General features: G+C 46.3%; 1 protein-coding gene across 1 annotated transcript in view; it reads left to right on the top strand.

The window, feature by feature from the left end:
• Window positions 1-5,485: 5,485 nt before the first annotated feature.
• The window catches only part of SLC2A12 (solute carrier family 2 member 12), a 57,478-nt gene continuing 48,534 nt past the window's right edge, over window positions 5,486-14,429 (top strand). Inside the window, exon 1 of the mRNA XM_060239734.1 lies at window positions 5,486-5,836. Coding sequence (XP_060095717.1) covers window positions 5,701-5,836 — 136 coding nt within the window. The 5' untranslated portion in view covers window positions 5,486-5,700. The remainder of the gene's footprint in view (window positions 5,837-14,429) is intronic.

Here is a 14,429-nt window from a genome sequence, read left to right as displayed (position 1 = left end):
CAATTCCATCGCAGTATGCTAAAAGCCACATTCAATTGTGGGCCTACATGAGCATGCAAGTTACTGGCTGAGCATGCATGGGCTGAGCATGTATGAGCTAGGATTTCTTCAGATGACGGATGAACTTGAGAACAGAAGTTGAGATACCCCTAATGCCATTTCATGTCAATGTGACTTGAAGTATGCCATCATAATCACCATCAGGTTTGTCAAGGGGTTTCTTTACGTTTGTTTATTTAAGATGCTTACATTAGGTCTCAGTGATAACAGTCCTGAGAGAAACATATGCTTAATACTCTTCCAATGCATTCTCATACGTGAAATGAGAATACCAAATTAGGTGGCAGAGGTGTGGATGAGCAAAAATGCCTGTCAACATGTTGGGCAGGTGAGTGTGTGGAAAGAGGGTACACAGTGCAGGGATCCAGGGAAGGGGATAGATTTCTATGTGCTGTGCCTCTGGGCATGGACCACCCAGGGTAAAGGACAGTAAGCATGTTTTGTCTTCAGTGCAATGTTGTCCCCCAGTGCAGAATTTTATTGATTATTGTAGCAGTAAATGGCAACCATTCACTTACATGGAAGAACGTAAGAGTCCATTTGCAATAGTAGTGGGGTGGGCACTAAAACTGCTTGACAACCCCCAAATCCTTGAGAATCAAGCATGTTCCAACCTGCATATGTCTGACTGCACAGCCTTATCCTGCCACAACCACAGGGAAACCACTTTTCCATGAAACAATCAATCCCATGTCACTGGGAGCTGCGCATGAATATTAGAACCACATAGGCAGGGATGAATTCAAGGATCTCTGCCATGTGCATAAGAAAACCAAGATGATATCCAGAGTGGCACAAACCCCCAACACTTGTCCTCCTTCATCCTCTGCAGGACCTGCAAAGGCTGCACCCAACTGTGTTGCCACCGGAGGAAAGAGTGACCATCAGTGGGAGGAAGAACTGGCCCACTCCCTCTCAGCAGGGAGAAAAATAGGGGAGCAGGGGGCCCCTCCTTGCACTTGGGCTGCTGTAGGTGGGACTTCAAGGTGGGCCACCCTCCAAGAGGTCGACAGGGTTATATTGAGGCCCCAAGAAGCAGTCACTTGCCTCATCGTCACTGAGATGGTTGCTGTGGATGGCCAACCCTTTCCTCTCATGGAGGATGTAGCCTTTTGCTGGTTGCAAGGGCAGTGGTTAAGGCTCAGCTCTCCAGAGTGCAAGGCAGAACTGTGCACTTCATGGCAGACTTCTGGAGCAGCCAACAGGACTGTTTAGGCATGACTCAGGGCCCAGGATGGGACAGTCCTGCCATCAGGCTACAAAGTGGTTCTACTCCATATGCAGAGGATGGATGCAAACCAGATAATGTGAAACATCACCACCATGTGATACAGAGTAGCCTGAAGGAGTGGGTGGGTGGTGATAGTGGGTGGCTACGTGGTCACAGATGCTAGTGCCAACATGTTAGCAGAGGTGAAATGTGCGCACCTCAAGGACATCGTCTGTCTGATGCACATGCTTCACCTAGTAGTGAAGGATGCTCTGAGGCTGGGAAGCACTGTCAAGGCCACCTGGGATGCTGCCCTCCTCAAGATGTGGACCTTGCTTGAGACCTGTGTGCTCACTTCTCATGCAGCATCAAGTCTGCCCATCTGGTGTGCAAGAGGCAGGGAGAGGTGGGTGAGGAACTTCATCTATGCCATGATTGTGCATTTGGTGGTGCAGAACAGCATGATGCAAGATGCCATCATCTCCTCCATGACCATCCTGCACAGGGAAGAGGAGCTCAACATCAGCTTCAATGAATGGCTGACGATCTCTCAAATTAGTGTGTGCCTTCAAGCCTTTCCAGGTCACCACTGGTGCACTCTGTGCTCATACAGCCAATCTGGGGTAAGTCATCCCGATTTGAGAGCTGTACCAGCTGTTGACCTCTGCACTGGAACTGGGCCCCAGGAGGATAACTGTTCTTCCATGAGTCAGGACCTTGGTAGAGAGGCTTCAGGTGACATCACCATCAGGCTGCATCCTCTCTGCAAGAAAGGGTAGTACAAGTTGGCCTGTATAGACTATGACGCCCAGATAAAAGGCGGTATTGCTCTCCTGAGTGCAGTGCTCTTGCAATGGAAGCATGAGTTCTGCAAAGAAGTGCAGAGGCTACAAGCCAGCAGAAGAGGCCAGAGAGAATAGTGGGTGGAAGAGGCTAGGGAGCAGGAGGGGCCTCAGCCCAACACTTCTACCTCAAAGAGCCCAACCAGGGAGAAGCTCCACTACAGGTTGTCAGTAGTGAATCTGGAGGTCAGCAGTGGCAGGGGATGCCAGGCATGCAATGGTGGAGGGTTTAGCAGAGATTATGGTGTGGGAATACCTTGCCAATCTCCTGGAGTACTGGTCATACAAAACTGTTAGCTGGCCTGACCCTTCTTGTGTGGCTATCAGCCCTGAGTGCACCTAACACCCAAATCCCAGCAGGAGAGGAGTTCACGATCAGGAGGGTATAAAATTTACGTCCACAGCCAAGGCACTTGCCATGAGCAAAGAGATGAGGAAGCTCAGAGCCCTGAACCCACATTAACATCCAAATCCCAGCTGGAGAGATGAGTACACAACTAGAAGGGTATAAAATGTAGCCAAGGCACCCAATAGCTAAGCCCCACTGCTTGGCATGAGCCAAGAAACAGGGTGGCTCAGAGCCCTGAGTCCACCTACCACCCAAACCCCAGTACGGGAGAGACATTCACAATCAGGAGGGTCTCACTCAACCAAGCAGGTCTCACTCAACCAAGGTACCCAGTAGCTAAGCCCTTCCGTTTAGTGTGAGCAGAGAGATGGGGTGGCTCAGAGCACCCAAACCCCAGAAGGGGAGTGATGTTTACAATCAGGAAGGTGCTGCTTTTAAGAAGTTCCCTGGCTCTCTGTCTAACTGCCAATAGCCATCTGTGAAGAGGCTGTGGAGCTGAGATAAGGGTATATATAGCATTCCGATCCCATAGAGCAGAATTGGCAGTCAGCAGTGCCTGTTAAGCTTTGAAGGCTATTGGTATTTCCAAGGCTGGAGAATTCTGCCCCCTGTTGCTTTGAAGTTTTGTAAACAGTTTAATTGAGCAAAGACTGTCCAAAAATGTATTCATTCACAAACCGTGGAATGTTCATGCTGGTTGCCCTGCCACAAATATTGCTTTGCAAACCATAAACCAGCCAAAATTCCTGATAAACTTTAGTTCATGAGCCAGTTGTGCCCATCCCTAGCTGAATACTTGCTTAAGGTCACCCAGCAAAGTTTGTGGTAAACTGGGGATTTGGATGTGGGTCTCTTGGCTCATAATTCAAGACTCTAACCACTACACAGCCCCAATTCTTTATTTTTCTACGTACTAGTAGGGATTGCTGGTGTATTTCCACTAAAGTGAACTAATTTTCCAGAATTTTCATGGTATCAAAAACAGTACATTTTTTCTAGCTAGAAGTGGTCCAAAAATTAGATAAATGATGTCTCTCTCTAAACAGTCTTAAGTATCTTGAAAATGATTGCTGGTTGATTAGATGTACAAAAGCTGCCTTATGTCTAACATTGGTCTGTCTAGCTCAGTATTTTCACTAGCACCAACGTCAGGCAGGCAAAATCCTTTCCCAGAATCTGCTACCTGAGATAACAGGTATGGAACCTGGGACCTTCTGCATGACAAGCATCTATGTATTTTGTAAGGTTTTGCCCAAGTTCAATCACAAGGCTCCTTAGGTTGGTTCAAAAGAAGCTTTCATGATGAGGCTCAAAGCAAACATTAATGGCATGCATAGCAAGACCAGGTCTTGGCAAACTGAAGTGAATTGGCAGACCCTTATAGGTTACAACATAACGGCTCCCCTTTTCCCTCATCCGCTAAAAGTCTTTTTAATTACTTCCTGTCAAGGTCACATTCTACATACTCTTCCCCTTTCAGTTGGTTCCTATTAGCGCTGTCTCCCTGTGCTCCTCTTCCACCTGCAGGCCCAGAGCATCCCATGACACATACAATGCTAAATAAATAATAATAAAAAGCAATAGGGTTAGTTCCATGGATACAATTACAGTATGGAGTTAGTACATCAGATAAATGCTTGATAATAATGGATCACTAATGGGCAAGGATAATACTACCAGCAAAACAAACAGCAATGCCATCTCAAGTTATAACTGACAGGGACTTGTTCCTGACATATTCTACCACTGAGCCACTTCTCCCTCCCATCCCCAGCAATCTATAGTCCCTTTCACAAGTTACAGTGAACACATGTACAGACCACTGTTCCCCCTAAGCTCGGTCGGTGTGAGCTAGTTCATGGTTTTTTAGTCTCCGGCTAAAGCTGCAGTACTGCAGTCCTAAACTCTGCTCACGACCTGAGTTCGATCCCCGGTGGAAGCTGAGTTTTGAGGTAGCTGACTCATGACCTGAGTTCAATCCCCAGTGGAAGCTGGGTTTTCAGGTAGCCAGCTCAAGGTTGACTCAGCCTTCCATCCTTCCGAGGTCAGTAAAATGAGTACCCAGCTTGCTGAGGGGAAAGTGTAGATGACTGGGGAAGGCAATAGCAAACCACCCCATAAAAAGTCTGCCGTGAAAACGTTGCGAAAGCAACATCACCCCAGAGTTGGAAACAACTGGTGCTTGCACAGGGGACCTTTCCTTTCCACACATTTTTGTCTTAGTTCTGGAAAAATGGCCACAGAGCAAACTAATTTATGCAGTAGCCCACAACTTTAATGTCAGTAGCCCACAAAGAAGAATTTTTGCTCACAAGACTCCACAGCTTAGACGGAACATTGGTACAAACAATCTGTGCACAGTGTACACTCCATCTTTTAAAATACATGGGTTGAGTAATTTTCATCTTAGAGTCAACTCAAGTATAGCTGAATATGCGATGAAACGGCACATTAATTTATGCATTGGACCCCGGTTTCATTTGTATGTTTTCTTCCAAACAGATGTATGCATGTACAGGCAGGATGTACGTGCATTCCCTGTAACACGAAAACAAGAATCTATCAATTTTCTCTTTTAACTGTCCAAAGTTCATCTTTCGTCTTTGTGTGGCACTGATAAAATCATTAATAAATAAAAACCAAACCCAGGCATGTGGGGGTTTTACTTTCTGTTAGGAGCATGCCTCTCTCCCCATGTTTTCTTCCTTAATTGCTCCTAATGGCAAAAGAGAATCACTACCATCTGTTGTGGAGCTGGGCAGAGAGCGCCCTATCTTTTGCTGACACAGCAAACCCTCCGACTCTTTTCTTTGACAAAGAAGGGAAAATGCAACGGCGGGGGGCGACGGGAAAGAACGTCAGCGAGCTTTCTGCTAGCAGCGCCTCTCCAATGCCTGCTGAGCTCCGTCCACCCCTCGACGCCGGTCCCCAGCTATTTGCTTTACAGGCAAAAACAATACTTGGAGAAAGAAGGCCCGCCCTCTTGCTTGTGATAGGCTCCCCCGGAATAGCAACAGCCTGTGTCACCGCAAAGGGCAAAGCCTCCTGCAACTCTGAAGGCAAAGTTGTGCGCGGCTTACTTCGTAACTTTTCCGATTTCAGCCCGCTCCTGCTACACGCGCTGCCATGACCCGGGCAACCGTAAGCGGCGCCTCTGTTGACAGCCAGGGGTCCGTGGTGGTCATCCCGTGACGATTTTGGAGCCCGACGCGCCACGAGAGGACAGCTTCCACACAGCCATGATGATACCTGTGCGGGACACGGAAGACCCCCAGCAGCAGTGCCAGAGAATACCAGGCGAAGAGTGCAAGGACGACAACCCAGGCAGCTGCAGCAACAGCCTCGCCAACCTGAGGAAGCTTCCGGCTCAAACAGGTAAAACAGGGCCGTTTTGAATGACAACGATGCCTGCAGGACAATAGCAGCAAATATGCAAGACTAATGTTCTTGGGTCAAGAAATGTCACAGTCAAAAGGACAAAAGCAAGCAAACCTGTCCCGGGAAAACCTAAACTTAGCATGCCAGTCAGGCTTGATTTGCAGGCAAGGGCAGTCTGAAACTTCTCTTTTGACATACAGATTTATATTTGTCTTATTTCTAAGTCAGCTTCCTTGCAAGGAACTTGGTTGAGAGATCTGTACGGGGTGGAGGGTGATCCCATTTTTAGCTTCTGTGAAGTGGACTCGACTAAAATATAAGTATCTGGCTGAGACAGTACAGTCCCAAGGAGAGTTACATCCATCTAAGTCTATTAGGTATGGAACACTGTAACTCTGTTTAGGATTGCACAGTTAGAGAATGTCAGGGCTGACTGGGTATTTTAAAGCAGCTCACTTTAATCCTACTCCAATAACATTCGTTATATCATAGGAAGTCTCATGTCTGAATGATAGATTTTAACATATGTATTTATTTGCTTCATTTATACCCCCCCTTCTCTCCAGTGGGGACTGCAAGGAGCTTACATCCTGTTCTCCTCCTCCATTTTATCCTCACCATTGGCCGGTGAGGTACCTTACACTGAAAGTGGGTGACTGACCCAAGGTCACCCAGTGAACTTCCATGACAGTGTGCCTCTCAGATCCTGGCTCTGGCTTTTGATCAAGTTGATTGTATAGTTCGTAATTTAAAAGAAAAACGTAAATCTCAAATTTGCAGACTGGTTGTATGAAAAATCACAAATACCCATAATCACCTATAAATGCTGTTGAGTTCTTAGGGTTTAAGCAAGAAGAGCAGGGGTGGGATGGGGACCAGAGGTCAGGCTGCAGACCAATTGCTATGATATGTGTTTTTGTCATTCAGAAACAGATTTTTTTAAAGACTTAGGACACTGTATTTTGAGATAAGAGTAATTGTGTGTGAAAGAGCAAGAGACACAAAGAGAGAATCAGATGTTAAAAGTCTAGAGCAGGGGTCCCCTTGCTGAGCATGGAAGTGTTGAAATTTTGAGAAGGGGTAGTAGGCACCACCTCAGAATTGCTACCATGCATTTTTGTTTCTCCAAAGAGCATCTCTTTTTTAAACATATGTGAGTCTTCACACAGTGGAGGGTAGTTGCTAGATTTTGCCCAGTCCCATTACCCTTTCATACATATTTTTTCAACTAAGGTTCCATTGGATGAAGCTTTCAGTGGGAATGGGAGATTTCAGTTTTTGAAGGGGACCATGAACACTTTTCAGATGCTAGTGAAATTGCCTGCACTTACTAACATGTGTCCAACTGAAATCAATTGTGGTGGATGTGGTCTTAGTTACCGTTTGCAAGTCTTGGCAGAATTGAGAGTTCTGACTGCAAAATCCCACTAAAGCCCATACTGGGGAGTCTATAAGCATGTGCAGAACAGATTCTGTTTGTTGCATGGTCATGAAGGTATTCTGGATGTGGAAAGTGCTACAGATTATTTTGGCTTTGAATTCTGATCACAGCAAGATTAGTACAATTATTTTAGAACAATAAAAGGCATGACCTTATTATTGTTGCTTCACTTAGTTTATCCCTTCCATTCTTGAACTTCTGAAGTAACACAAAACAGCTACGTGGTGTTACATATTTGCACAGAATGTGCTAATGCAGAATAAACAAGAAGTTGGTGTAATCACTGAGCTGCTGGCATTTTCACATGACAACTGAAAGTGAGTTGTGTCCCTTGAACACTATTTATGTGCACATGTAAATGTTGCAGTGCAAGATGGAGCAGAATGCCTGTTATAGTCTCAGTTACAGTTTTTTTCATGTAGAAATGACAAATAGAACTGCAGGTGCGGGGAAATTTTTTTTAAAAACCAAAAAACAAGCTAAGGCTGCATTCATGAAATAAATATTTTGTGTGTTCCTTCTGTTGGATCAAGTCTGCTGGCTCCTCCGCCTCCTCTGTGTATAGCTGGCCAACATATAACTGGCCCTGTATGGGCGGAGAGCCTATTTCGGCTCGCCCTCGGGGCCTGATGGACCCGGAACGGTTCCAAACGGCCCTGAGGGATCCCTGGCCCACTGGCAATTCCCTCGATGACCTGGTGGAAATCTGGCAAGGCCAGCTATCCAGGGCTATCGACGAAATTGCACCCCGGCGTCCTCTGCGCCCTCGTACGAAGCTGGCTCCATGGTATACCTTGGAGCTGCGCCAGCTGAAACAAGGGCTCAGACGACTAGAGAGGCAGTGGAGGCATACTCGGGATGAAGCGACGAGAACATCCTATAGAACGTTTATGAAGTCTTATGAGATGGCAGTCAAGGCTGCAAAGAAAGATTACTTTGCAACCAAGATTGCATCTGCAAATTCGCGCCCAGCACAATTATTTAGAATAATTGGGGATCTTATAACATTGCCACAAGGCAAACCAAACGCTAGAGAATTAGAAATAGGCTGTGAGGCATTTGCGAAATACTTTGCAGATAAAATCTCGTTACTCCGCCAAGACCTGCCTACCACATTGGATACAGTGAGTGAAATTGGGGCTCCGTGCCTGTCTTCGGGTTCAGTGCTGGATCACTTCGACCCACTCAGCCTGGAGGAAGTTGACAGAATCCTCTCCGCTGCTCGCCCGACAACATGTGATCTGGACCCTTGCCCCTCTTGGCTGATTAAATCTTGCCAGAGGGAGCTTAGATGTCCTTTACGGGACATCATAAATAGATCCCTCCTAGAGGGGCATTTTCCAACACCTCTGAAAGAGGCCTTGGTCCGCCCTCTCTTGAAAAAAGCTACAGCAGACCCGGCCGAATTGGTGAACTATCATCCGGTGTCTAATTTACCGTTTTTAGGTAAAATTATTGAGAGGGCTGTGGCGTTGCAGCTACAGAGATTTCTGGATGATGCTTCTATCCTAGACCCATGCCAGTCTGGCTTCCGGCCGGGCCATGGAACGGAGACGGTGCTGGTCGCCTTGATGGATGACCTCCAGCGGCAACTGGATCGAGGCGGCATTGCGGTGCTGATGCTGTTAGACCTGTCGGCGGCATTTGACACAGTCGACCATCAGCTGCTGACGCGCTGCCTCGCCGACATTGGGGTTGCGGGGTCGGCCTTACAATGGCTTTCCTCCTTTCTCCTGGGTCGGGGACAGAGGGTGGCTATCGAGGGTGAGCGGTCCCGGAGGTACACACTGGATTGTGGGGTGCCTCAGGGAGCAGTTCTCTCCCCGATGTTGTTCAACATCTATATGCGCCCCCTTGCCCAGATTGCCCGGCGGTTTGGGCTGGGTTGCCATCAATATGCAGATGACACCCAGCTCTATCTATTAATGGACGGCCGGCCCGACTCCGCCCCAGGGAATCTCGACCGGGCTTTACAGGCTGTTGCGACGTGGCTTAGTCTGAGTGGGCTGAAGTTGAACCCAGCGAAGACAGAGATCCTTTGCGTGGGTCACGGTGCTCTGGGAGGGGGAATAGCTCTCCCAGCCTTCGACGGTGCGCCATTGAAAGCAGCGCACCAGGTAAAGAGCCTGGGTGTTCTACTGGAGCCTTCATTATCCATGGAGGCCCAGATAGCAGCCACTGCCAAGTCAGCATTCTTCCACCTGAAGCGGGCAAGGCAGTTGGCCCCTTTCCTTGAGCGCCGGGACCTCGCAACAGTGATCCATGCAACGGTCACCTCAAGATTGGACTACTGTAATGCCCTCTACTTGGGGCTACCTTTGTGCCGGACCCGGAAGTTGCAGCTAGTGCAGAACGCGGCGGCCAGGCTGTTGTTGGGACTCCCGAAATGGGAACATATACAGCCGGGGCTACGTGGACTGCACTGGCTGCCGATTATATACCGGGTCCAGTACAAAGTGTTGGTCATTACCTTTAAAGCCTTATATGGCCGAGGACCCGCCTACCTGAGGGACCGTCTTTCCCCATATGAACCCCAGAGAGCACTGAGGTCAGCCGGGAAAAATCTAATGGCTATCCCTGGGCCGAAAGAGATTAAACATCAAAATATCAGAGCACGGGCCTTTTCAACCGCGGCCCCTGCCCTATGGAACCAACTCCCTGAGGAGGTGCGGGCCCTGCGGAACCTTGACCAGTTCCGCAGGGCCTGCAAGACCACCCTTTTTAAACTTGCTTATTCAGACTGCTAAAGAAGGCTGTTAAATAAGGATCCGCCAATGCGGTTTAAAGACCTAGACCGCTGTGTATAAACTGGCAGAACTAGCATCAAACACCACCAGCACTGTCAGACCAAACTATCGAATTGTATTGACTGGTTTTTAATATTGTTAAATTTAATGTTTTATATTGTTTTATATTGTTAAATTTAAAGGTTTTATTTATTTCTGTATGTTTTTAAGAAATGTTGTTAGCTGCCCTGAGCCTGCCGAGGCAGGGAGGGCGGGATATAAATAAAATTTATTATTATTATTATGTTGTGTGCAGAGTGGAGACCAGCTTAAAGGAAATGGAGAGAAGAACCACACACACACTGGGCTAGGAGAAAATCAGGCCACAACATTATTGATCACAGGTTCCTTAGGGTATGTCCCTAGCCAGCAGCCAGTTATGATAGTTATGCTCATTCTAACATATGCAGAATATACACTTCTGCTATGAGGAAAGCAACCCACCCCCGCAAAGCCTATACCTTCCTGGCCCTATTAATCTGCACTCCCCTGCTGACACAGCAAAGATGACTGCCATAAAAATTAAAATACGAATGCTTGGGGAGGGGGGTCCTGACAGACTGTTCCAAATGTCCAGCCTGTCTCCAGCCCCCTACTTTTAAACATTCAGTGCAGACTAAATTGGATCAAGTCTGCTGGCTCCTCCGCCTCCTCTGTGTATAGCTGGCCAACATATAACTGGCCCAATGGGGGTAGGCTGCAGAAAGCAGTGTGAGAGCCCCCTGACTGAGCCAACGCTGGGCATGATTGCCCACGGTCTTTGACTTTCCCACTCTCCCCACCCAGCTGTACTAATTGCTTCAGCTTAAGGCTCTGGGCAGGCTTTGCTGGTACCAATGTGGAGACATTTGTAGCAGCAATGGAGCATCCATATGGTAATTTCCCCCACACTTTCCTTGCCTCAGCCTCCAGCCCCCTGTCCCAAGTAACTGACATGTTGTTATAACCTTAAACTATAATGATATAACATCTATTGATTTTAAGATATAGCTGATAACTGACGTATTGCCATAACTTAATACTGTAGTAACAAAAAAGAAAACAAAAACAAACAAACAAACAAAACACTCTGATGGGGGTGGGGAAATTATGGCCATAAAATGGTACTGCTGTGGGCAGGACCAGAAAAAATGTGTACTCTTACATCCAGATAGTGTGCAAAGGCACCTTGACTAAGACTCTCAAAGTTATACCAGTCTGGTTTGGGACAGACCACAGCAAAGCAAGAGGAAATGCAAAAAGTGAATGATGAGGGGAAGACATCATGCAGGTGCTCCTGTAAACACCATTTTAGACATGAAAGCAGAGCAAAATCTCCATGTGAAAGCAGCCTAAGTGTGAAAACAGCTTTACATTCTGATCTTAAATATACTTCAGAGTAAAGAACAATAAATACATATTGCTCATGATCTCAGTGCATTGCCACAGCTGTGGAATCTTCAGATATATACAAATGTGGGTTATAAAGCTTTGCACAGATTTACCCCCCCCCCCCCAATATCATAAGCAAGTACTGTAAGGATGAAGCAAGAGGATAGGTAGCGGGAAGAATATGAAGGAGCTGGCATTGCATTACGCCTGTTTTGATTTGAGAAGCAACATGACCAAAAACAGATGACCAGTCATGCATGGTAGCCCAGTAGGGGTTTGACAGACCTCTTGCTCCTGTTTGCTAAAACTGGGAGTAGGGAGATGGTGTCAGGCACCTGGGGAGATCACAATATATTGTTGGTGGGTATCATTCTTCTTAGTGGGTCCTCAGTTGTCTAGGCCTGGCCTTGAAAGAACAGCACATGAAAAGCTTTCCAGAGTCCTCCCACTGCCAGCTGTTTGTGTGCCTCTGAAAGAAACAGAAAAAAAGCTACAGGATCTTTGTCTTAGCGCCACAGCCTGAGAAGGAGGTGGTTGCAGAACCTGTCTCAGATGTTTAATTTGGGATACAGTTTGGGTACAACCTGCACAGCCCAGTGGTCTTTATCTTACTGACTTCAACACCTTGAGGGACAGGGACAAGGGGGAAGAACTTCCAAGTGGGAGTTTGCAATGTGCATGGCACCCAGTTTTTCTCATGAAGCTCAATCTTTTCCAAGTAAATATTAGGCCATTGCTCTAGGAAGCTGGCATTCCATGTACAAGTTCTGGACCATCTGAGGCTAGAGACATTAATAGAAACAGGAGAAAGAATGGGAAGAGACAAATTCTGCTCCCAACCACCCCCCTCCTGCATTGTCTCATGTGCTTGGCTCTGATTCTGATTGTTGCCCATCCTCCTGTACTTCAGCTGTGTTGTCTGCTTTGCTTCTGGTTATTTTCAAAGTGCCTGCATGGTTACCCAATTAAAAGTTCAGCAGTTTACTATTTTTATGGTTCTTTGTTTTTCTACTTTGAAATTTTCGCTGGCAATACACAGAGGACGTACTTCATGACTAACATAAAGGCCAACCAATTAGCTCTGTACACAGATGTACTTTGAAGGGGTGAGGGAGGTAGCTTCACAATCAAGACAAGGGCCAGCCAGCTAGCACTGTGCAAAGCCAGCTTCTCAAAGAAGAAAAACAGGTTCCCCCTCAGACCCATCCTGGGCAGAAAATGCCACATGTATTGCAAATGTAGTGAAATGTCATGCATCTGTACGCAGTCTTAAAGGCATTTTTGGCCTTCACCACTGCCACTGAAGTAGAATGATCATCTGTAGAGGCGGCAGAATGGGGTGAGGGCTAGGAAGTGCAAGAATCCAATCAGAGATAGTAGATAAGGATGGAAGATGAGACTGATCAAGAGGGAGAAGAGACAGACATTTCTTAGATTGGGAATAGTTAAAGCCTGGATTTGTGCAATACAAGCAGTAACTGCATTAGCCAGCCTAAACACCTGGGCTGAAGACCTCTTCCGTTAAACACACATGCACGCAATTTACAGTACAAAGTATGCCAACTGAGAGTAATTATGATAAGAAATTGTTGAGGAGTCCAGCAATACCACTGTTACTGGGTTCCAGCAGATGGTTAATTAATAAAGAACATACATTTCTATCTAGTTTGTTGACACAGTATGTAAAGTCCCTTTAGGGCACAAGGTGGTAAAAGTTGATCCAGGGTCACATTCTTAAGAGAGGATAAAATATTTTTGGTAACCTGTCAAAACTCTATAATCTGTAGAGCCTTTGCAGACAAAGCAGTCTGTTTAGAACAACTTGTCTCTCCTGTTCATAGTTGAATTTAACTATGACATTTCTGCCAATTTAATTAGTGGCAACATATGTAGGCAGGTTTTTTTTAAAAAAAAAATTGGAAATCTATGAAACAGAAAGGCCATGAGTTAAGAAGAGCCCTGCTGGATCAGACCAATAGTCCATCTTGTCCAGCATCTTGTCTCAGAAAGTGGCCAACCAGTTTCTCTGGACAACCAACAACAGGGCATAGAGACATAGGCCTTCCCCTGATGTTGCCCCCTGGCTCTGGGATTCAGAGGCTTAGTGCTTCTGAATGTGCAAGTTGCCCTTATCCTCCATGAATTTATCTAATCCCTTTTTAAAGCTGTTTATTCCTGTGGCCATCACCACATCCTCCAACAGCAGATTCCACTTTTTAATTACTCTCTGTGTAAATAGTATTCCTTTTGTCCATCTTGAACCCACTACCCATCAGTTTCATTGGATGCCCTTCATTTTATCCTCACAACAGCCCTGTGAGGTAAGTTAGGATGAGAGTGTGTGCCAAGCCCAAGTTCACCCTGCAGGCTTCCACGACAGAGTGGAGAATCACACCTAGTCCAAAACTCTAAATACTACATCCCACTGGGTCACTGTACAGTAAGTATTATAAGCAAATAGTTAAATACTGAAATGGCATCTTTAAACACTTATCTGTCTATTTAGATGGATAAGAACCAGTGTGCTGTAGAGTGCTGGAGTGTTAGAGTGTTGGACTAGGAACTGGAATACCCAAGTTCAAATCCCTGCTCTGTCATGGAACCCTACAGGGTGATCTTGGACCAGTCACATACTCTCAGCCTAACCTACCTCACAGAGTTGTTGTGAGGATAAAATGGAGGAGAGGAGAAGGATGCTAGCCGCTTTGTGTCCCCTTAGAGGAGAGAGATGGTGTGTAAATGAAGTAAATAAATAAATGAGATAGCAAGTTTTTAAGAAATACCTACAGGATTTAGCTTTTTGATTGTAATATCATGGGAAAGATGCTGTGACTAAAGACACAGGTATGCCAGGCTGCTCCTCAGTTCTCTGCATACTCATTTCAGTGTTGCAAGAAAACATAAAGAAAAAAATCCCTTGTTACAAGTTTTGATGTTGGAATAACTTGAAGTGGCTCTTCTTCCAATGAAAAATGCCTGGGGAAGAGCCTCA

Source organism: Heteronotia binoei, chromosome 1 (assembly GCF_032191835.1).
Source record: "Heteronotia binoei isolate CCM8104 ecotype False Entrance Well chromosome 1, APGP_CSIRO_Hbin_v1, whole genome shotgun sequence".
Classification (NCBI taxonomy): domain Eukaryota; kingdom Metazoa; phylum Chordata; class Lepidosauria; order Squamata; family Gekkonidae; genus Heteronotia; species Heteronotia binoei.
Note: the sequence above shows the minus strand (reverse complement) of the source record. Positions and strands in the feature narration are given on the sequence as shown.